Source organism: Uloborus diversus, chromosome 3 (genome assembly GCF_026930045.1).
Source record: "Uloborus diversus isolate 005 chromosome 3, Udiv.v.3.1, whole genome shotgun sequence".
Lineage (NCBI taxonomy): Eukaryota > Metazoa > Arthropoda > Arachnida > Araneae > Uloboridae > Uloborus > Uloborus diversus.
The window spans coordinates 152,798,239-152,820,602 of NC_072733.1; the positions used below are offsets into that span (position 1 = coordinate 152,798,239).

The 22,364-nt window shown below is 33.2% G+C and overlaps 1 protein-coding gene across 1 annotated transcript in view; it reads left to right on the plus strand.

The window, feature by feature from the left end:
* The window catches only part of LOC129218527 (DBH-like monooxygenase protein 1 homolog), a 58,308-nt gene extending 36,163 nt beyond the window's left edge, over positions 1 to 22,145 (plus strand). Inside the window, exons 5-14 of the mRNA XM_054852815.1 lie at positions 4,216 to 4,407; positions 6,809 to 6,908; positions 9,826 to 9,992; positions 12,535 to 12,592; positions 12,729 to 12,814; positions 12,986 to 13,024; positions 14,843 to 14,902; positions 15,795 to 15,922; positions 16,811 to 16,970; positions 21,543 to 22,145. Coding sequence (XP_054708790.1) covers positions 4,216 to 4,407; positions 6,809 to 6,908; positions 9,826 to 9,992; positions 12,535 to 12,592; positions 12,729 to 12,814; positions 12,986 to 13,024; positions 14,843 to 14,902; positions 15,795 to 15,922; positions 16,811 to 16,970; positions 21,543 to 21,773 — 1,221 coding nt within the window. The 3' untranslated portion in view covers positions 21,774 to 22,145. The remainder of the gene's footprint in view (positions 1 to 4,215; positions 4,408 to 6,808; positions 6,909 to 9,825; positions 9,993 to 12,534; positions 12,593 to 12,728; positions 12,815 to 12,985; positions 13,025 to 14,842; positions 14,903 to 15,794; positions 15,923 to 16,810; positions 16,971 to 21,542) is intronic.
* The last annotated feature ends 219 nt before the right edge of the window (positions 22,146 to 22,364 follow it).

Genomic DNA, 22,364 nt, shown 5'->3' on the forward strand with positions numbered 1-22,364 from the left:
TATGAAAAAATTATAAACTACATACCAATGCTTAAAAAATAATTTCCATTTTTGTTTAAATTCCTTGTTCACGCCAGTTTAATTGAGAAAAATTTAAACTACTTTTTTACTACTGTTTTTTAGTATTTAAAAAAAACATTTATGTTTAGTTGTTTTTATGCCTATTAAATTCCACTATTCAAAAATCTTGGCATGAGCCAATGAAATTTGCAATCGATTTTCTGGCTGCATCTTATAAAATTGTACTAGTTTAGTACTTCAGTCCGCGATGAAAGATAATGTAGAGTTCCTACTAAGGCCAACCTAAGGTTCAGGGACTAAAAATTAGCTCTTTTATGGTTTAATTGGCTCGAATCTTATAACATTCGTCAACTTATAAAAAAAAAAAAACAAGAAAAAAATCATTCCATATGAAAATTTAAGTTTGTATTATCTTTGGCAACAGTTAAATAAAAAAAATGTCCAATTGGTCTTATTAGAAACAGGGGTTCCTAATAAGGCCAGCTCTGTGAAAATTCCAGAAAAAACTATCAAACAACAACAAACTAAAAGACTCTTTACTGTCAATATAAAAACATATTGAATCACATTTGATAAACTCAGAAACACTATCAAAAGCTCCATATTTACTTCAATAGAAAGGATAAAATCAATCTTCCCATTTAGAGCAGAGTCATTATTTTTTTACTTCCTTTCACATAGTAACGAAGTATTATATTTGCGAAAAAAATTTCACTCGAAAATCGGCCTTAATTTTCATTTTGCTCACCCCCGAATGAATGTTGAGGTTTTTTTTTTTCCGACCCGACCACAGGTGCATATATACCTAAGAACATATGGACGCTAGAAATATCAATTTTGACGATTAACAAGGAAATTACAACGAGTTTTTTCAAGACGTCCGCATAAATGTATGTATGTATGTGCGTATATATCTCACATAACTCAAAAACGGTACGCCGTAGAAAGTTAAAATTTGATACGTAGACTCTTAGTGAGGTCTAGCTGTACACCTTCCTTTTTCGTTGCATTCGGATGTTCCAAAAGGGATCTTTTACACCTTTTAGGGGGAAATCATTGTTAATTTCCATTTTGACGATCCCCGAGTTTATTACATCGAGTTTCCTCGTGACGTCCGTTTGTGCGTATGTGTGTATGTATCTCGCATAATTCAAAAACGGTATGCCTTAGAAAGTTTAAATTTGGTAAGTACACTTCTCGTGGGGTCTAGTTGTGCACCTCCCCTTTTGGTTGCATTCAAAGGTTCCAAAAGGGGACTTTTACACCTTTCTTTTTTTTTGGGGGGGGGGATTGATGTAAATTCGAGTGGTGTTATAATTTGGCGGACAATTGGCAATATATTGCCAGGCTTTTGGTCACCAAGTTTTTTTCAACAGTTTGGCGACAAATTGGACGTTTTTTTTTTTTTTTTTTTTTTTTTTTAAATCCAGCTTCAATTCGTCCACTATTAGCGATATTCAGAGTTAACCATTGAATCACATAAAAATTAACAATAATGGGGAAGTAAATCTGTGCAAAACGTTTTTTTGCTTCGGTTCGCAACAAACTAGGGGTAAAAATATTTCGTGTTTCCTGGCCTACTCAAAGGCATAATTAGTGTAAAACAAAGTCATGTGATGCAGACATCAGCTCGTTTTATACTAATGAACTACGGTGAACCAGAAAAAACGAAATTAACTAAAAAATAAAAGGCAATTTTGACAAGACTCTTTTGTAATAACGGTTTCCACACGGTTTCCTATCGATTAAAAATGGCTGGTTGATAACGCATTATAATTAGTTAGGTTTCCCGATGACAATAAAATCCTGAACTAGAGACTTTTTGCTATCCTATTAAAAAAATGAGGGCTAGACCTCATTGGTCTGCATGGCCTTATTCGTCGCAACCACCTTATACAGTTTTATTTACAAGCTAATTGAAATGCCCTCAGGTAAATAGGTGTAAGAGCTTTATTTTCTATGCCAAAATTTAAAGAAAAAAATAGCACAATTCAAGATACCTATTGGGCTTTCTACAACCACATTAAAATGCTGAATAGTTTCAAAGAAAAAAAAGTTTTGGTATTCAATCATAAGAATTTTGAGTGGCGAGCTCTAAAACTTTTTGTCCGTCTTAAACGATATTTGCATTTCAATGCACGTATTATGCTTGAAATTTTGAACTTAACTAAATACTAAACTAATAACTAAACTTTACTAACAAAATGGTCGTTTTACCCATGATATTGTTTTAACCGTAGTCGTATTAAAAGAGTTCAACTGGACATAGGTTTGCTATTTTCGTTGGAAAATTGTGTGACTTACTTTATTTGACATGCATCCGTTACACCCAAAAAACTGCAAAAAAAAAAAGTGATCAAGGCTTTCACTACTATTAAACTTGCTAAATTTCTCGGGAAAAAACAGTGATTATGAAAAAATGAACCACTGACAGCGACTCTCCACGGACGTCTCAAAAAAAAAAAATAAAAAAAAAAATTCATTGCGGTAAATAATAATTGGATTATCTGGAAGCCAAGGAAAAAAATGATTTTCTTAGTTCTTAAGTCCCCTGCATGTAAAAACTTTTCTTTTTGTTTTCTTTATTTTATTTATTTATTTTATTTTTCAATTTGTTCCTGCACTTAAAAGGAAAAGGTCTAGATTTCCACCAAAAAATGAGAATTTTGCTCTCTTAAAACAACGTTAAAAGTTTAAAGAATAAAATTAATCGTGTTACCAGAAGAAACTTATCAAGAAGTAAAATCATTTCAGTTTTGTATTGCAGATCCTCCAGTGATTAGTTGTGAGGGGCACTGCGATTATCCTTTTTTTTCTTCTTCTTCTTTTTTTATGTGACGTCTCTGGCTCTTTATTTCATAAAAAATAGTGAAATTTTTCAGAATATACTTCAAATGTTATTTTATAATGACGTGGTTGTAGATTAACTGCGAAATCAAAGGGAATAATTGAAAAGATGCTTTTTCTTTTGCATTAAATCAACACATATTTCTTATCTGATACGGGGTACGAGCACCTCAAGGAGGTAAAGCGTTTTCAATCAAACATATATTAACTATATACAGTAAATACAGCAAATTGTAACCATTAAAAAAAAATCTTAACAATAAAAAGAAAGTTATGAATATGCTAGCGATAAAATTCGCGTTATTATAACACACATGTGAAGTGATTTCGTAAGAAACCGACCCGGAACTATAAATTTTGGCGTTGGGCTCTTTAATGCTGTCCCGCTCCCGCACTGCGGGGTCTGCGGGTACGCAGATATCAAATCAGATATAAAAACGCAGATAGAAAAAAAATCAGCCACGCCTCCTAACCCCCACACTTCTTTTGGCCTCTCACTTTTTGGTACGCTAGCCGTCTAGATGATTAAAACTTCAGCTGATACTTGTAAGAATATTCGTTTTATGGACGGCAAAAATTGGAAAACGTTTGCAGGACAAATCTTTTTGGAATTGGATGCCCCGTGTGTTTGGCTCTTAATCCCGGGGGTTTAATCCCACTAAATATCTTGCGGGATCCTTCAGGATCGGGATTGCAGGATTGGAAACCCTAACTGTTTCTCAAACTTTTTTTTTTTACTCGTGGACCCGTAAATTTTCCTGGAACATTTCGCAGACCGACGCTTTTTTTTTTTTTTTTAAATCTTTACTCGACACTAAAAACAGCTAAATAAGTTAATACTAACATATTTAGGAAAAATTTACTTACTATAATATTTCAATTCAAAAATAAGCAGTTGTTGCTCATTTCATCAAACTGTTTAAGAAAAACAACTTCTAAATAAGTTAAATATGAGTACCAAATCTAGCTAAACTTTAAAGTTAAAACTGTGGATTCTTGGACGTAAATTAACACAAAATATATCGTGCGAAATTAAATAATTATTTTTTTAATCAAAAAAATTATTAAATTAGGATAAGGCAAAAATCTGAGTACCAATCCAAGTTTTCCTGTCATAAAGTGCACAAATGTCCAAGCATTGTAAGGAAAACAACACTTCTGTCTTCAAAACAAAATTTAATTAATTCTGAAGAACTTCTTTCCTTGCATCTTGGACACCGAATATGAGAGAGAAAATTTGGATTATCTTTCAAAATTGCAGCCGCTAAAGAGACCATTAAAAATATGATAAATCACTTTGAAAATTAAAATTACTTAGGCAACATTTGTTTTTTTTTTCTGCAATAGGTGGAGCCACTGATCTCAGAAGAAAGTGCTAGTTATGTTCACCATATGGTACTATACAGATGTTTGGGAGCCACTGCTAGAGAGTTAGAACCACATGTTCATCACACTGGACATCCCTGCTACGTGCCAGATATGCCACATACGTATACGAAATGTGAAAGCGTATACACGGCATGGGGTGTGGGAGGTTTGGTGAGCATTACTCTATATTTTACTGTAGCATTTTATTTGGTCTTTAACAACATTTTTTCATTGATTTTTTTTTTCTAGTATTTCTTCTATCTTTTTTTCTTTCTTTTATATGGCACAATATTTAGTTTTAGTTTATAATACTGCCGTAAAATGTGCTGCAAAAAACACTGTATAAGCAATGAGTTAATTATTTCATCAATAAAACTTTAAAAAAAAATTAAAAAGCTATGTATAAGTAATGTATTTATATATATATATATATGTACCGATTGTATCAGTACAGCTTTTACAGACTTTCAGGGCACATAGAGTACATCTAGACGATGGGAAATCACATAGCAATGCATAGTCGGAAACTCTTTCTTGGCGCGGTAGTGACGACACAAATCACCAAAAAGACAAGACACGAATAAGAGAAGAAAACATTTTATTATCCTTAGTACAGCAAAAAAACTAAGAAAAACGAACATGAATGAGCCAACGTACGTCGTCAAAGTAGGTATTCGAAATTACGACCCGGGCCGTGATGCGTGCCTCACATCTCCGGCGCATTGAAGATCGAACGTCAAAGCGAGCGCGGCAACAAAAACCGCGTGTGCGCATGCACCGTCATCTGATGCTTTGGTTTACGTAACGACATCTATCCTGTAGACCAGACAAAAACTAACCAGCATTTCTTCTGTATTAAAAACAATCAACATGTTTTTTTCCTCTTATTTGTTCGGTCTTTCTTGTGCTTTGTGCCATCACTATCATGTCAGGAAAGCGTTTCCGACCATGCATTTCTATGTGATTTCCCATCGTCTAGGTGTACTCTATTTGCCATTAAGTCTGTAAATGTTGTACTGATACACCCTGTATAGATAAACAGCTTAGAAATCCTAAATAACCGTTACTGATTTGAAGAAATTGTACTTATGAAGATGTATTGATCATATAGCCAATTCGCGTAAGTCGAATCGCGTTGTAGCGGGAGTCGACTGTACATTGAAAAAGTGGAAGAGATATGAGGATTAACTTATCAAAATAGAACATATCCACGTTTTAGAAAAAATGATTTTATGACATTCTCTAAATCTTTCAGATGACATTTATCAAATCACTTACTCTCAAGAAGTCCAAACGTGAAAAATCCTATTTTATTTAAGGGTAAAGTGTGGCTTTTTGATCAAAAGGTAACAAATCCGTACTCCGCAAGTTTTATTTTGAACAAAAGGGGACATATTCTGAAAGAATCTGTAGTACGAAGACTTTTAGATCCTAAGGAACACGTGTTCAAAATCCTCAAATTTTAATTCACTACTTTTAGGTTCATGTACTTCGATAAGAGAATATGAGAAGGTGAAATATTAGGGTTTTGTGTGAAATTGGAATTCTCAACATTCAGGTTTTTGTTCAAAAGGGCACATATCCAAAATTGAGAGAGCGATATCTCCTTGTTTTTTTTTTTTTTTTTTTTTTTTACACAAACATTTCTTACTCTGGGCCATGATTTGCTGTGCTTTCGTGCTCAATTCTGTCCCCAGAGAAGTTGATAAAACTATTTTGCTCTTACCCTAATTCGTTTTTCTCACCTCCTGAACATTTTTAAACAATGGATATGTTTCCTTTTGATAAATTAGTCCTCAAGTGTTATTTATGTTTTGTAAAGGAAGAACAGGAAACTATTTTTAAGACGTGAAATCATAGGCAAGCGCAGAGTTACAAAAATGGAGGTACCACTGTACCAGAAGGTTTAAGTTACGCTGAGAAAGGCTTGCGCAAGGAAAATTTTAAATAATTGTGAATAAAAAAATATTTTAAATTGCATGAAGTTAATGAACCTGAAAACGTAAAATGTTAACCATTTTCGTATTAACTTTCATTTTTCTGTGCTAATGGAGTACCATGGTATAATCCAGTATCCACGGTCCCCTGCACACGCCGATGCTCGAAATAATCGATTCATTTAAACTCATCTAAAACACAAACCTTGTTTTAGGGCGGTAAAAGAACGTATTTTTCTGGAATACTATTTTACATGTTATTGAAATTATTTCACCGTTCGCCATATTATTAACAAACTTTTTTTAAATGATTTTGTTGTCAGCAAACTAAATTATTTTTAGATTCGAGAAACTAGATTTCAAGAACATACTTCTCTGGTTTAGTCAAAGGAATAAAAATAAATATACCTTTATATAATTTTATTTGCAGCTCCAGTCGACTCAAAATTTAAGTCCTGATGCAGTAATTCTCAAAGAAAAATTAATGAATGCATGTTATTGTTTCTATAATACTTTTTTAAAAATACTATAACTAGTTTGTAACTGTTATAAACGTATAAGGTGGCTTAGTTTTTGATGCAAATGTGATTAAGCACATCGGATGGCAAAGTTTAATTAATAATGGTCATTTTCAGGCCTTGGTAATGCCAGAGAGAGCAGGGCTGCCACTAGGAGATAAGCCAAATCTGTATTTTTTGCTAGAAATTCACTATGACAACAGTGAATTCCATTCAGGTAATAAAATAAAGTGCATTGGTTTCATCAATATGAACAATAACATATTTCTTATAACAATATATACTTATACTTTAATAAAAAGTCCCGTGCAGGCTCCTTCAAGGGAGAGCGATCGCCCCTCTGTTGAAGGATCCTGCACGGGATATTTTTCCGAATCTAAGTCCTAAAGTGCAAGGGTATGTCATCTTTGATGACGTTAAGGAAAGAAATGGGGCTCGAATCTCCCTCCCGGAAACTTTTCGGAATTGTCGTTCCAAAAAGGCAACTTCAGACGACCGGTGGTGATGTTTACGAGGAGGAATTTGGAGGTCTTCCCAGAATATTTTGCAAAATTGAAGTCTTAAACACCCCCCCCCTCCTCCCCTTTCTCCTTCAAATGTGTCAATCAGATACGTAGTAAGGTCCTTGAAAAAAATTCTAGGTTCATCCTTACCTACACGTATGTGTTCATATTAACTTGAAACTAAAAGTTTCCACATGAAAATGAAACAGTTTAAAAGGAGGAAATAAGTAAATAGTATACAAACGCTTCGAATTTAGTTTTTACTTGAAATTCAGTGCTATTTAGCAGAAACATTTATTTATTAAGTGATGCTTCATTCGGTATATATTGATCCCAACTTGACGGAAAAGCATTTATTTCATTCCAAAGGTTTTTTCATTCTGATAATACTACGCAAATTTGGTTGTGTAGTAAAATTCATTTTTAGATTTCTCTTAAAATGTGTAATGATGGAAAAACTAAACACCATCGAGTTTTTTGACATTTCATTTTAAATTGAGAGTCAGTGATCTGACTGACCTATTCGAGGCAATAACAAGACCTAGATCTATGGAATACAAACTGGTTGAACTATATTTAAGCCCCGAGTACCTAGGGAAGGTTCTATCGGACTAGGTGGCCCGAGTTGGTGGTACAACTTCCGAGTTCATTGAAGGCTTCAATACTTTAAGGGACCAAGGTCAACTAGCTTGGAGATCAGTTGCATTATTGTCGTCGGCTGCGAAAGCCTTAGTTTTTATAATAAAAAATATCTTAAATCAATTGTACCAAGATATATAAAACATCTTTTCTCTAGTTTGAAGAATATAAAAGAACTTTTGATTATTGCATTTGTGAACCTTTGAGTCCATAATATTCCAAACCGTTTAGTGAGAATAAGAGTTGTGGTTAAAGTTGAGGGAGATGAAACAAAGTACTGATTACCATCTACAAACTGTCGGAATTTATATCTCGTATAATTTGTTTGATTTATTTTATTTTTAGCTATCTTATAAAATGAAGTAATATTTTGAATTTTTCTCACTTATTATCATAAATGCATTTTCTGTTTTTTGTTATGCGCTTACAAAATAAAAATAAATAAAATTATTCTTTGGCAATTTGTGTTTGTTGTCATGAATCATAATGAATGAATTATGTATAATTATGGAATTTATACATTAGAATTTCAAGTTCCTAACCCAGATTTTCTTTTATATTTCTAGTTTTTTGAATCAGTGTTGTAGACGGACTGTAAAACATTTTTTCCTGCTGTGATGTAATTCAACAATTTTTATTTAAAATTAATAACAAGAAATAGCTCTTTACATGTCACATATATGCACTGTGATCTATAGATAACCAAACTTGTCGGTGGTTGAACCAAATAAGCGAGGTAATATGTTTTAAAGTTACTATTTATTCAAAATAGGATCCATTTAATTCAGTACAACGTTTCGAACGGTCGACTAATTTAGCCACACTTCAAAATAGGTTTTGGGAATGTTCTTTAGTGTATTTGTGTCACGGTTACTTGAATGTCTGGAACATCATCGTAAAAAGCTTTTTTCATTTCAGTTTTCAATTTCGGGAACAGAAAATAGACTTTTGTCGTCGATCACCCTCCGTATTTGCCTGATCTTTCACCGTGTGGCTAAATTATGTTCTTGAAATTGAAAACTGCATTGAAAGGAGCTTTTTAAGATGATTTCCAGCAATTCAAGAAGCCGTGACACAGGTTCGAAAGAACATTCCCAAAACCGAATTTTAAAAGTCTATGAATTAATTGGTTGACCGTTCAAAATGTTGTAATTTGTTAAAATGGATCCTATTTTTAATAAATATTTATTTTAAAACATATTATCAAGCTCACTTTATTCCATCCCTAAAAAGTTTGGTTATTTTAGGATCACTCCGTGTATGATGCCAACCACTATACTCTCCGTCCTCCAAAACTCTTCAACACTAAATTACCCTTATCAAATTTTAAAATAAAATACCTAGTAAAAACGAATTTCTTTAGTATACAAGGTGTTCCAGAAATGACTGATACATTTAAAAAATCAATAAAAACTAAACGAGCAGCGAAAAAAATATACATTTTGCTGTATTATGCTTGGGACAACAGTAAATTTTCTAACAGCACAAACTTTCAAAATTAGTTACAATGCTCCCCAACAAATGGCGATGCAGGTATTTTAAAAGGTATTAAAGAAAACGCAGTCTGTAAAATCGTCAATATGACCGGTAGTTTTGAAAAATTAAGGTTGCATGTTTAGTTCTTATTGATTTTTTTTTAATATACCGGTCATTTTGGCGATCTTGCAGACTGCGTTTTCTTTTATACCTTTTAAAGTACATGCAGCGCCATCTGTTGAGGAACACTAACTAATTTTGAAAGTTTGTCCGTCTGAAAATTTACTGTTGTCCCAAACATAACGCAACAAACGAAAACAACATGATGTAAAAAACGGACTTTCTATCGCTGCCCGTTTAGTTTTTTTTTTCCTCAAATGTATCAGTCATTTGTGGAGCACCCAGTTCGTCTAGAATAAGTTGTATAGCATGTATGAGTAATTTCGTATAGTATGTATGAGTAACTTCAGATTCTACACAATATGCAGTTTCTCATTCTTCGTTATTTTTATCTAGGTGTTGTGGATCAATCTGGATTTCGAGTCTATTTTACTCCAAATTTACGGCGCTATGACGCTATGACACTAATGATTGGAGCTTCGGTCGATCCATGCATAGTTATACCACCTAGAAGAAGAAAATTCACTATAGCAGGGCATGCTGATCCCAACTGCTTAGGACCGGTAAAATACATACTGCATTGCTCGTAACTTGATTTTAGGTTAATTATCGATATTTTTATCTAATAGAAATTTAAAATCACACAGAGCGAGATGTTTAGATATTTTAATTAGTTAGTAAATTTGTTAAGAATAAAAAGTAGGGGAATGTGGGGCAAAGTGAAATAGTAATAACTAATAAAGTACATTGTTATTGTAAATATTAGAAACTAGTTTATCAAATTTCAATTAATGAAGTTTTTTGAAAAAAATTTCATTTTATATATAGAGAAATGTGGGGCAAAGTGAAATGGTGAAATATTTATTCGGCCCACCTATCTGGTAATATTTTAACAATGTAGTAACACATGTAGTCTATTCCAGTCAGGAAAAAAATGCCTCTCAAAATCAAAGCATATTATAATAGGAGCAATTATCAAAAATTGATACTGATATTGTAATATTTTGTTGTACGTCAAAAAATATTTTTGTTACTATCAAATGATAAAGTTCTTGTTTTTAACATTTTAAATATTAATTGAGAGCTACTAATATTCGGTGCAGTATTTATTTAGTTAGTTAATATTAATCTTATCTGTATTTTAAATAGTTTGTACACTTAGTCAAGTGCATGCGGAGCCAAGTGGATGGGGCAAAGTGAAATAGCTCATTTTGTTTACTCATTCAATCATTTACGTATTCATTTAGTAACTAATTTATTTAAATTCCTTCATTTAATTATTCGCTTAATGATTCATTCATTCACTTATTTTCTTATTCATTCACTGTTTTATTCACCCCTCACAAAATTAGTCAATTTAGTTATTTATTAGCTTCGTTTCATTATTTTTCATTCATTGCTTCATCCTTTTATTTACTCATTATTTGGTCAAAAAAAATTTTTACAATCAAATAGAAAATATTTCAACAGATCAGGATTTCGTTTTTCACTTTACCCCATGAAGAAAAAGTGCAAATTTCCATAATTTTTGAAGGCACAAATTTTGTGACAAAAATAACAAATAATGTTTCAGTGGAAGATTCATTATAAAATGCATTGTTCTTTCGTAATGTATTGTGATTTTCAAAACAACTTTCCATTTTTTTTCGCTTTAAAAAAGGTTAATCCATCTTAACTACTCCACTTTGCCCCACATTCCCCTACTTCAAAAGAGATTTTCTTTAATTTTTAATTTCTAAATGTTATCAAATACTGAAATGTGTATTGTCGTACTAAACGAGAGGTTTTAAATGAAGCCTATGAACAATATTTCATTGTTTTCAAAACATTGAAGTAACTAAAGATAGTCAACACCAAATCACTAGTCAACACCAAAAATGCATCCGGCTCAAAAATAGCTATTTCCAAAGAATTTTACCTTGTTAAACACGAAAATCGTCATAAAAAGCAGAGATTAGCTCTAGTTTCCAAGATACAGAGCTAACTAGGGATAATGAATTTTCACTAATCCTCTTCTTTTCCTGGCAGATGGAAACAACCCCCATGGGACTGACTATCTTCCATACTTCGACCTCAGGTTGGGACAGAAAATCTCACTACATGAAAGCAGAAATGAACTTCAAGAAACTTAAATTCTGGGAAGAGATGAAGTGCCCAAAATAATCTTCAAATAGATCCACCCATTTGTTCTTCCACCCATGCTCATTCTGCTGGGAATAATGAAGAACTTCGAGAAAGCTGTGAACAGACAATTTTCCAATACCTTAGAAGGAAATTCCCGAGATATATTGAAGCTAAGGTTAAGGAGAGAATTTTTAACGTCCCTTCAAATACGCGCAATTATGAAAATCACTGTTTTAGAAAAAAAAAATGTGAGGGGATTAAAAAAAAAAGAAAAAAAAAACAGGAAGCCTAGGGTGTATTACAAGTATTTCTAAGCAGCAGAGAAGACGAGAACTAAAAGCAGTTGGTCAAACAATCCCTATTGAAGTTCTGTGACCATTGATGAATGATATGAAACTCGATTTTGTTCACTTCTTCCAGGATATTTTGTTTAAAAACTAAAGCTGTGAACATGAGGAAAGGTTTCACTAAAATATCTTTACAATGGACCGCAGATATCAGGGTCCTTAGGCTGAGTTAATGCTTACCAAATGCTGCTGAACTATTGCAAGAGATGGTCCTTCTCTGACGTACAAAAAGCAATCGAAAATGAAGCTTTTACAGCAATAAGCAGAAAGCAACCATTGCGTTCCGAAAAATAAACGTTGTTCAATTTATTACACAGGATTTTCTTTTTCTTTTTTTTCTTTTTAACATTACCTTTAAATCAATGTGTGGTTGCTCTGCATCTTTTACCAGTGGGATTTTAAGTATCTTGAAAACGAGAGCTAATAAAAAAAATCCGATAACATATTCGTTTTTCACGACCCAAAATTACTAGGAATTGGCTATTTAAAACCAGGATTCAGACAAATAGTTCTTTTTTGTTGACTAGTGTTATGATTGAGACTTATTTTTAATATCTTGAACATTAAATTTGTTTGGGAATTGCACTTAAAAAGCTTCGATTTTATAATCTAGGATTTTCTTGTTTATTTTCAGGCTATACCTCCTGAGGGAATAAGAATTTTTGCAGTATTTTTACACTCACATTTACTCGGTAAGCTTTTGTTTTTAAACTCATTTCAGCTACTTTTAGCAAATTTCTAGTGATTTTTTTTTTTTAAGGATTCTTATAAACGCTTTACTGCAAGAGGTACATTATTATTTATCTTTTAATGTTTTGTTTTTGCCAGGAAGACAAATGAAACTTCGACATTTTCGCAACAGTGTTGAACTTCCCCATATTGCTTCCGATCAAAGATTCGATTTTAATTATCAGGTAAGACAATAAAAGAATGTATGCATTAAATACAAAAATGCAGGCTAACTTCATAACGTTATGACAAACTACCCATGCGCCCTTGCATTAATCTGGCACTGTATGTATCACGTGTATGTTTGTACTTTAAAATAAAGCTTCCTTAATGTTAAACTTTCTTTTTCATTTCAGGAATACAGATACTTACCCCAAGAAGTAATTGTGAAATCCGTAAGTATAATATGTAGTATGTATTTGATGAGATAAGGGAAGAGATTACTTATGACACATAAATCTCTGCATTTTTACACATGTGTACATACGCCATCTTATAACATTTTTTATCTATAGTGATATAATCAGCGGGATAATTGAAGAAAATAAAAATCAAAAACTGCAGTTTTAGCGCAACAAGATTCATTGATCTAGTTCAGCAGTCTTCAGTTCAGCAAACTGTATTGTATGGAGCCCTTTGATTTGCTGAACATATATCTAGGAACTCCAACCATAGGTGGCTCGTTCGGGGGGGAAGGGGGACAGTCCCCTCATTTCCATGAGTAAAAGGGCATTGTCCCCTAACTTTTCAAAATTGAAAAATAACGATCGATTGTTAAAATGACATTTTACAGCGTGGATTGATATATTGCACGAAGAGAAAAACTAAAAATTCCAAATATAAATGGGCTTTTTTCATGTTATTTCATAAGAATGGAAGTTCGAATTGGAAGGCGGGAGTCGACTGTGTCCCTTCACTGACTGAAAAGTTCATCCATTCCATGAAATCGGGTTTTTTGAATAAACCTGCTGTCTGTTTTCGTTGGCCGAGACCTTCCGCCCATTTGCGCATGCGTCAGGTCTGCTCTGATTTTAACAAAACAGGAAGGGATTTCTGGAAATAAAAGATGCAAAATGACGTGTTCAGTAGTTTTTCTAAAGTATCGTCGAAAAAGAAAGAGATAGTCGAGCGGAAAATGCACATCCTCAACCTATCGCCCCTTTTTAACACGCTTTTATTAGCTTCACTTGTATGTTTGTGAGTAACTCTCCTTTGAACTAATAGCTAGTGGCTTATTACTGTTAGTATATTCTACCACTTCATGAGCGGTCTGAGGCGCGGGTCTCCGCCTAACTTCCAACTTTGGGAATCATTGGGTGTGCGTTCTAATCCCGTCTATACCGAAATTAAATTTATAATGTTGCAACTCAATTTTCGCCCACTTTTTGTGATCGGATTCTTTTAAAATTTGGAATGCAGCCTCAGACCCGATGATAATGCAAAATTCTATGAACAAATTAATTTATTAACGATAAGTTATTAGTTTATTCTAATTAACACGCTTTTATTAGCTTAACTTGTATGTTTGTGGCTATGTTTGTGGGTCCAACTTTCCTTTGAACAAATAGCCAGTGGCTTATTAGAATTACTTACAACGTACAAATCAGAGCTACGGAGTGTAACAATGTTTGCACATGAATTTACCAGAAAGCATTCAAAATGTCTGATGCAAATAATGCAATATAAGACTAAGATACATTCCATTATAATAAAATAATAGTTTAAAAAACTAAAAAACACGAATTTGTAGGAATGGAATCTCTCCCAAGTGCTAGTCTTTGCTTTCGAGAAAGGACAGTATCACATATTATTCATGCTAAAAGGTAGACAATTGGTGAAGAATTAGTGAGAAACACATACGTTAGGAATAAAAAGCAAATTTTAAACTTATAATTACTGCACAAAAGTATAAGACCGTTTTCAAATTAATTAGATCGCATTTCATAGGATGTTTATGCATATTGTTTTTTGTAATTGAATCCTAATTTACTTCTACTTTTTCACTCTTCAGTTTTTTATATGTTATAAGAATACCAGAAAAACCTTTCAATATTTAATTTATGAAACACTCGTTTTTATTAAATGAATTATCGAATTTAATTTCTGCTTTTAATTAAGGATGATTTAGATGAAATAGTTTTGTGATATTTAATTACGTATACACTATTTCTTAAAAAAATCATCCTAGAACTCACACTGGATCTGTTTTACAGGGGGATCATCTCATTGTTGAATGCACTTATGATTCATCTGGAAGAAATGTGACCACCTTTGTAAGTAAGAGTTTATTTAGATACTGCACAAATCTCTTACAGGACATCTAATAAACATTAAAAGCATACTGCACAATTATCAATATTATTGCATGTAACTGTTGAAAAATATTTTTTAAATAAGACGTAGATTTTGTTCTTCAGTATTTCCTTTTGTTTGAGATTTGTATTCTACTTACACAACAATTATTAGTTGAGTTAGCTTGATCAACCAGGCACAGAAAAAGTTTCAGAGTATAAGTTTAAAACGAAAACGTATTTTAAATTAAGTGTACAAATTTCAAGAAAAAACAATTTCATTAAAACTTTGAAAATACTAATCAAATATGCATGCACAATAATAATTTTCAAATAAAATAATTGTTTCTATTCTTTTCAAATATTTGTACTAACGGAAACAGCGTATACACTGCTCAATACATTAGAAAAGGATGAGGATCATAGTAAATGTTAAATTAGTTACAAAAGCTGCAGCATGCTGGGATATGTAATATGTGTAGCAAAAAATGTTTGCTTATGTTCAGAAAGTATGAATGGTAGCGCAATCTGCATTGTGCATGAAAAGTCATTGGTTTCAAAATGGGTTTTCGATTCGAAAATCGAAATTTTACTTTGGTTAATTGCGTGAAAGTTATGTTGTGTATTAAATTTGTATCAATGACAATTAAATATTGCTATCCTGTATAAATAGTCGAGCTCTTTTGAGCAGTATATTACTTGAATATTAACCAAATCGTAATGTACATTTTCAAATAAAAAACTAAATGCGTTAGAAAAGTAATCAATGATTGTATTTTTTATTCATCTTTCTTTAGAAAACGAAATTACTGTTTAAACCAAATGTATTTGTATTGTACAATTAATCATTATTTATTTCATTGGTTTGTTTTAGGGTGGTCTTGGTACGAGTCAAGAAATGTGCTTGGCTTTTGTTTTATACTATCCCCGCATAGCAAGAGCGCGCTCTTTGAGTAGTGCTACATGTGATTTAGTAAAAAGTTTAGCAGGAATGGAGTTAAAGTAAGTGTTTTACATTTTGTTTCATTAAATATTGAGGAAAATAATAAATACATTATACAAAAGTTCATATGAATGCATTATGTTCATGAATAAAAATGTCATGAGTTTGTTCAAATTAACTCTAAAAGCACAAAAAATTTGGTTTTGACAGAAAGTTTGGTTAGTGCAAACGTATGTACTATACCATACAGTCTGACTTACTATACATCAGAAATTTTCTGTTCATTATGGAATTGATTATCGTGATTAAGGAGGCATTTTTTCTAGTTAAACATCCACTTTGGATGTTAAGACTAGCAATAGTTAACAATGGAAGCAATGAAAGCCCATGACAGTAAATAAATAAAAGGGGGGAAAATATAATATTTATTTTATTTATTTATTTCCTCAAAAGTTAAGATTGAACTTTCTGAAAACAATATATGTATGAATCAATGGTATGTTCCGTAATTCATCTGTGATTTTTAAGGTCGTAATTATTTTTATAGAAAGAGTAGTACCGATCTGAAACAGAGGCGAATGTTCTCATAAAACTAACAAATAAGGCTTAAAATACTTCATTAATATTAAACATAATAAAATTAATCACCTAGAAGCAAAGGAATGTAAATGCCAAAATCAGAAGTTTGGTAATAATTAGTACAATTTGTTGAAGAAATCCACCTTTCATTGGGGCAAAAGATGGTAAGAGGAGATCTGGTAGGTGCTGATGTACAGCATGATTCAGAAAGCTTTTGAAGGAAAGCCTACCAAGAATTTGAACTTTGCTCGTGTTTTACTCAAAATTTTGTCCACTTACATCCTTTTTTTTCCCTCATAGCCTCGATTTATCTATAAGTGCAGACTCACATACGTGTATAATTATTTGTTATGTTTTTAAATTTTCAGATACTCTCACGCTGATGATGACAATTCCAACTTGACTTTCTATCAACATTTTCAAAAAAACAATCCTTGGGATTCCAACTATGCTTGTATAGCAGAAGCGGCTATGAGATTTGGATATCATACCACACAATGTTTCCTCGGCGATGGAAGGAGACTCGACGTAAGTATCATCTGAGGTTTGTTAAAAAGCAATTACATGCTAAATTAATTTTTTACAACTTATTGAATGCATTGATAAACGTTTATTTTTGTAAAGGAGGAAGCGTGGAAGCTTTCTCTAAACATTTATTCGTTTGTTTATTTATTTATTTTCAAGTTGTTGCAGAAGTCCCATTAGCTTTGAATTCAGTTCTCAAAAAAACTCGTCCCATAAAAGAGCTTAGATAACAGAAAGTTTAAATTTTTACTGTTGCCCCTTGCTATGAGTGAGATAGCTTGGTGGATTTATATACTTATAGTTTTATTGTGTCAAATCTCGTTTTCAAACGTCTTGTATGCAGTGGCGTAGCTACACTTTCTGCCACCTGGGTCGATTCCTCAATTTACCGCCCTTTTTGATGGGAAATAGTTGACACATTAAAGAGTCAAAAGTATTCTAATGTGATTTCAATAAACAAGAAGAGAAACTTATTTTTTTTCTCTCTTGTTTTTCTTGCAGAAGAAATAAAAAGGAATTCAGAGCCCCACTGAAAAATTCCAAAAGTTAGATCAAAATTCGGAATTTAAAGCAATATTAAGATAGAAACTCTTATAGAAAAGATGCTTGGAGCTCCTTCCAGATTTTTTTTTTTCAAAATTAAATTTAGTTTTATGCATTCTCTGATGACGTTAGGGGGTCGAGACTTCTCAAGGAAATTTTCCGTAACTGAAGTGTTAAAAAAGCAATTTTAGGCTATCTATGGATACTTGAAGATATTGGGGAAGGTTCGGGGGAGCTGTCCGGAAAGCTTTTCAACAAAACTAAAAAACACGTAAATGTAAGAAGTATCTAGGGGTATAAGGTTCTAACTCCAACAAAGACTGGATTTTCCTTCCGAAATATTTTCAAACTTGAAATCAATTTTAGTCTATCTTTGATGACGTTAAAGAGAATAGGAAACGTTCAGGAGTTTTCTGGAAATTTTTCGATGCCGATGTTTCAAAAACGCAATTGTAGGCTATCTTTGACGGCATAAGTTTCCAAATGTTTCCAAAAATATTGAGAAGTCAGATGCCTCCCCTAGAAACTTTTTGAAAATGACGTCCTAAAAACGCAACTTTAGCTGTTGTTTGACGGACAACATTTTGAGAGAGAGAGTTCGGAGAGGAGTTTCCCAAGCGAATTCTTTTTCAAAACTGTTGCTCATTTTATGCTCTTCACCGCTGGGAAAAAAAGGATTTGCAATCTTCCCTCAGAAATTTCTAAAAACGAAATTTGTAGCCAACTGTATGACGTTAGGTCATTTCGTGCACATCTGGAGTCCCTACCTTAGAATGTTTTGGAAGTTTAAGTTTCAAAAACCCAACTTTAAGCTATTTTTGGAGACATTGGATGAGATGTGGATTTTAAAGATCGAAGTTGATGTCCTAAATACACTTTTTAGACTATCTTTAATCATTATACAGGAAGGTTCAGAGCTTGACCGCCCTCAGGAATTTGTTGGTAATAAGGTTATAAAAACTCAATAATCAATATTAAGCTAAAAGATGGAACGTCAAGGGATGAGGTGGACGTCATCCCTTGGAAATGTTTCGAGACTCAAGGCCTAAAACTGCATTTTTGGGCTGTTTGATGACGTTAAAGGATAGGAAGATTCGGTTAATGTGACATTTATTGAGGGTTTAGCAATGGAACTTTAAGCTGTCTTCGGTGGGTCGAAATTCTCCGGGCCTCAAAACACATTTTAAAACTATCTGTGGCACCCTTTAGACAGCGAAATGGGGGGGGGTGAAAACGGAACCCTTAAAACGCTGTTTTAGGCTATGTTTTGCCAAATTAAGGGAGGAAAGAATGGTAAGTGGCTCTCCTCCTTATATTAAAGTCCTGAAAATGCATTTTAAGCTTTGTGACAGTAGGAAGCAGCGTAAAGGGTCAATTTGGTTTCTAAAGGGAGTTAGACTCCCCTTTGGATCCGTGCTTGAGAGACTCACCTAATGTTGACAAAACCAGAAGTTGCCACCCAGGGTACGAGCAAGACTCACTCTCCTCCCCTTCTCTAGATCCGGTTCTGCTATATTACCAAATTTGGATAATTCTCTTTTTCACTAATAGAGGTCGAAATTTGAAAGTCTTTGCCTAAAGATCATTTTACTAATTAAAAACCTTTCCTTAAAATAAATGACTAAATCCAAAACTCATTGTATAAAGGAATTAGTTGATATAATAGAGTAGCACAAGCAATTATTATTCGAGTTATGAATTCTTTTTTTGATGAAATGAACATAAAATTCATTCTGTCTTGTTGAAAATTTTGTAGTCAATGACCAATCAAAGCAATAGTTGAAACAGATTATGCTATCCTGAACATGAGCAAAATATCGCCCACCATTTGAGACCTCTTTCCTTTTACTCTTGTTGTCACTTTCTTTTAAAAACTGTGGTTTCCTAAGAACTTACTTAAAATCAAGTGGTAGCATCATCATACAACGAAAGGTTATAAAATTTATTGTTTCCTCAGTAATAGTTAACCTTAACAGCGAAAAGAAAAAAGAACATGGTCCCTTCACTTTACACTACCACCTCTCTCAGTCTGTTGCTTCAGACGAAATAAGAGGGGAAAAAACAATAGTGCTGAGATGTCCACAAGAAAAACACATGTTTTGTATTAGAGTCATTTTATTATCATAGTCGCACTAAAATCTTACAATTCGAAGACATTTTTTTTTTCTTATTTGCCTCCAGTAATAGATCAAAAGCATGATTTCCTTATTGCAAAAACGCCTGAAATTTTTTTGCGTCAAAAGTGTGAAATTGCCGCCCCCAAAAAGTGCCGCCCGGGGTGGACCGCCCCCTCCGCCCCTCCCTAGCTACGCCACTGCTTGTATGTATCTTTTAATCGAAGCATCTCGACCCCACTTTTTCATCTATTCGCAATTTCTCTGATGGCATGGTTACTAACCAAAGAAAGAAAGGATTGCGACTTTTACGCGGTTAATATATTTTGGGAGATTTTTCTGTTTCAAAAGCATGCACGCAATAACGACTTATACACGAAAAGTATAAGTCGTCAGCATCATATCATCTGATTAAACATGTTTCGATACTCAATACCTCTTGTTCATCCAGTACTAGCTGTAAATGTTTTAAGTTTAAGCGCTTATCATTTACCCCTAAAAACGACTCTCTTCGCACTTAACCAAAAAACTTTCAGCAGATTAAATTTCTGCGGTGAGTATTCCCAAAACTCGATATTTATTATGTTTCGTAGAATGAACCATAAATCTCAAACTTCTACTGCATTTTATTCCGCCTAAATATTGAAATTTTATTGTGAATAGTTGTTATATTTGTGCTTTTTTTTTATCTCAAGAGCTTTAACACCTTTATTAACATAGAAGACAACACAAGAAAGATTTACCGCACAAAGAGTTATGTAATTTGTTTTACCGCTGTTGTTAAATTTGGTATTTAATCCATTCATTTCCATTCAGAACCACTTACTATTTGGCTCCTTACATCTAGCCTGTTTTCCCTGATTTGGTAAAATCACAGAACAGAGGTTTTGCAGCAGAACTACACGCCACACAACAGCGTTTTTAAGTCATAGCTGATAACTGACAAATCTAAGGTAGGAAAAGTTCCGCTTTAATATAGGAGTCCATGGGCTAGAAGTAGGCGTATTATCACCCAGTTGGCCTCATTTTCAACTGCTTATTCCTGTTCCCAAATTTGGTGACTATTCAAATTTAATAGATGCCTGTTGATATTTCTAAAAGACTCATGTGTTCCCAGATCCTAGACCTTAGAGTATAAATAGAACTTCTCCTACCGTTGGGTTTGTTTGTTAGTCAGCTGCTGTCTAGTTCTGTTGCTAAGTCCTAGTGCTATGATTTTGCAAGTGTTTGGTCATAATTGGGAGCTAAATACGTGTTTACTGTTGTGTTTAAGGTGTTCAATGAGGTTTTATAAATTGATAGATTCAACAGTGCTGACTTATCTGTAGGTACATAATTAAATTTGCTCAAAGCCCAACTATGATTTTTGAGAACACTGGGTACAAATGTTTTTGGTGACCTCTTCTTTCCCTCCTCACTTAAAATTTTAACTAGACTTTTTGAAATAAATTTAATATTCACACCTTGCTTTAGTGCAATATGAAATTGCTATATTTAACTGAAACTAAAGATTTGGTGCCCCCCCCCCCCTTTCTGGTGTCCTGGGTCCGTGCCCGATGTTCCCATGACTTAATATGGCCCTGAGTTTGCTGTATTTTTAAAAGAACTTACTCATCTTTCGCCGATAATTCCTGATGTTGTGTCCATCTCGCAACACTTTTATCTTGTTGCTGTTTTGTGCCAGCCTGGCTGGCAATTTGGGGTGCGCTGCTTCACTTTTTCAACTGTACCGAAAGTTGGTGTGAAGTCTGACTTCCACAGTACCTTTTTGGTGCCAAGGTGCATATAAAACAGAGCTTTAAGTGATACATTTTGGCAACAAAAAATTGATTGTCCATCATTTGTAATTGATGAAATGATATAATAATAAAATGAATATGAATAACAAAAAATATGGTAACCATCGTTTTACTTTTAGGTTCCTGGACTCGTAACTTATCCCAGAAACATTCGAGCGTATAATGAACCTTCTAGATGTTCTTATGTTGTATCATCGCAAGAGCTTTGGAAAGACAGTTTTTCAGATTCCGCAGGAAGTTCGCTAAAATCTACGTGGATTTTTACAGCATTTGCGGTTTTTTTATTCACTAGTTCCTTTAAAAGAAGCTATGATCATCTTTTGAGTTTCTTTCACCATTTCATCTGTTAATTTTTCATTCGTATTGCTTTGGGAAGACTTTTTTCAGTGTGAATTGTAAATTTTTTGTGTTTTTAATGTTATTTTCGAATTTTCTTGTAATGTTTTGTGTGTTAAAAATGCTCGCATGCGTCGTTAAATTTTGTTTCACGCGCTGTGATAACTTCATTTCCTATCATCGAGGCTTCCGAATTGCTTGTAACACTTGTTGCGTGAATTTCGATCCTGAAATAAATGTTTAGATTTTTTGTAGTGAGTTGTATTCAAAATGTTATTTTACAGTTAATATCTAAAAAGTTTTTTTGTTTTGAGAAATTGATACAAAAAGAAAGTGAATAACCAACACATTTTTTTATTCTTCTGCGTATATCTTCTCATTTCATGTAAAAGCATTTCAGAAAAACTACAAATAAAAATTGCATTTTTAAAGCTTAAGTTTTTGAAGCTTTCTTGCTGCAAACCGAAGATACCCTGAAATAGACTTTGAAAAACTTTTGGCAGAGAACCTAGCGACCCCTTTTCTCTCACCGTTTCAAAAGTTACCTAAAAGTGTGGTTTTCGGTGTAAACAATAAGTTGCACATAACGAAATCCTGAGTATTAA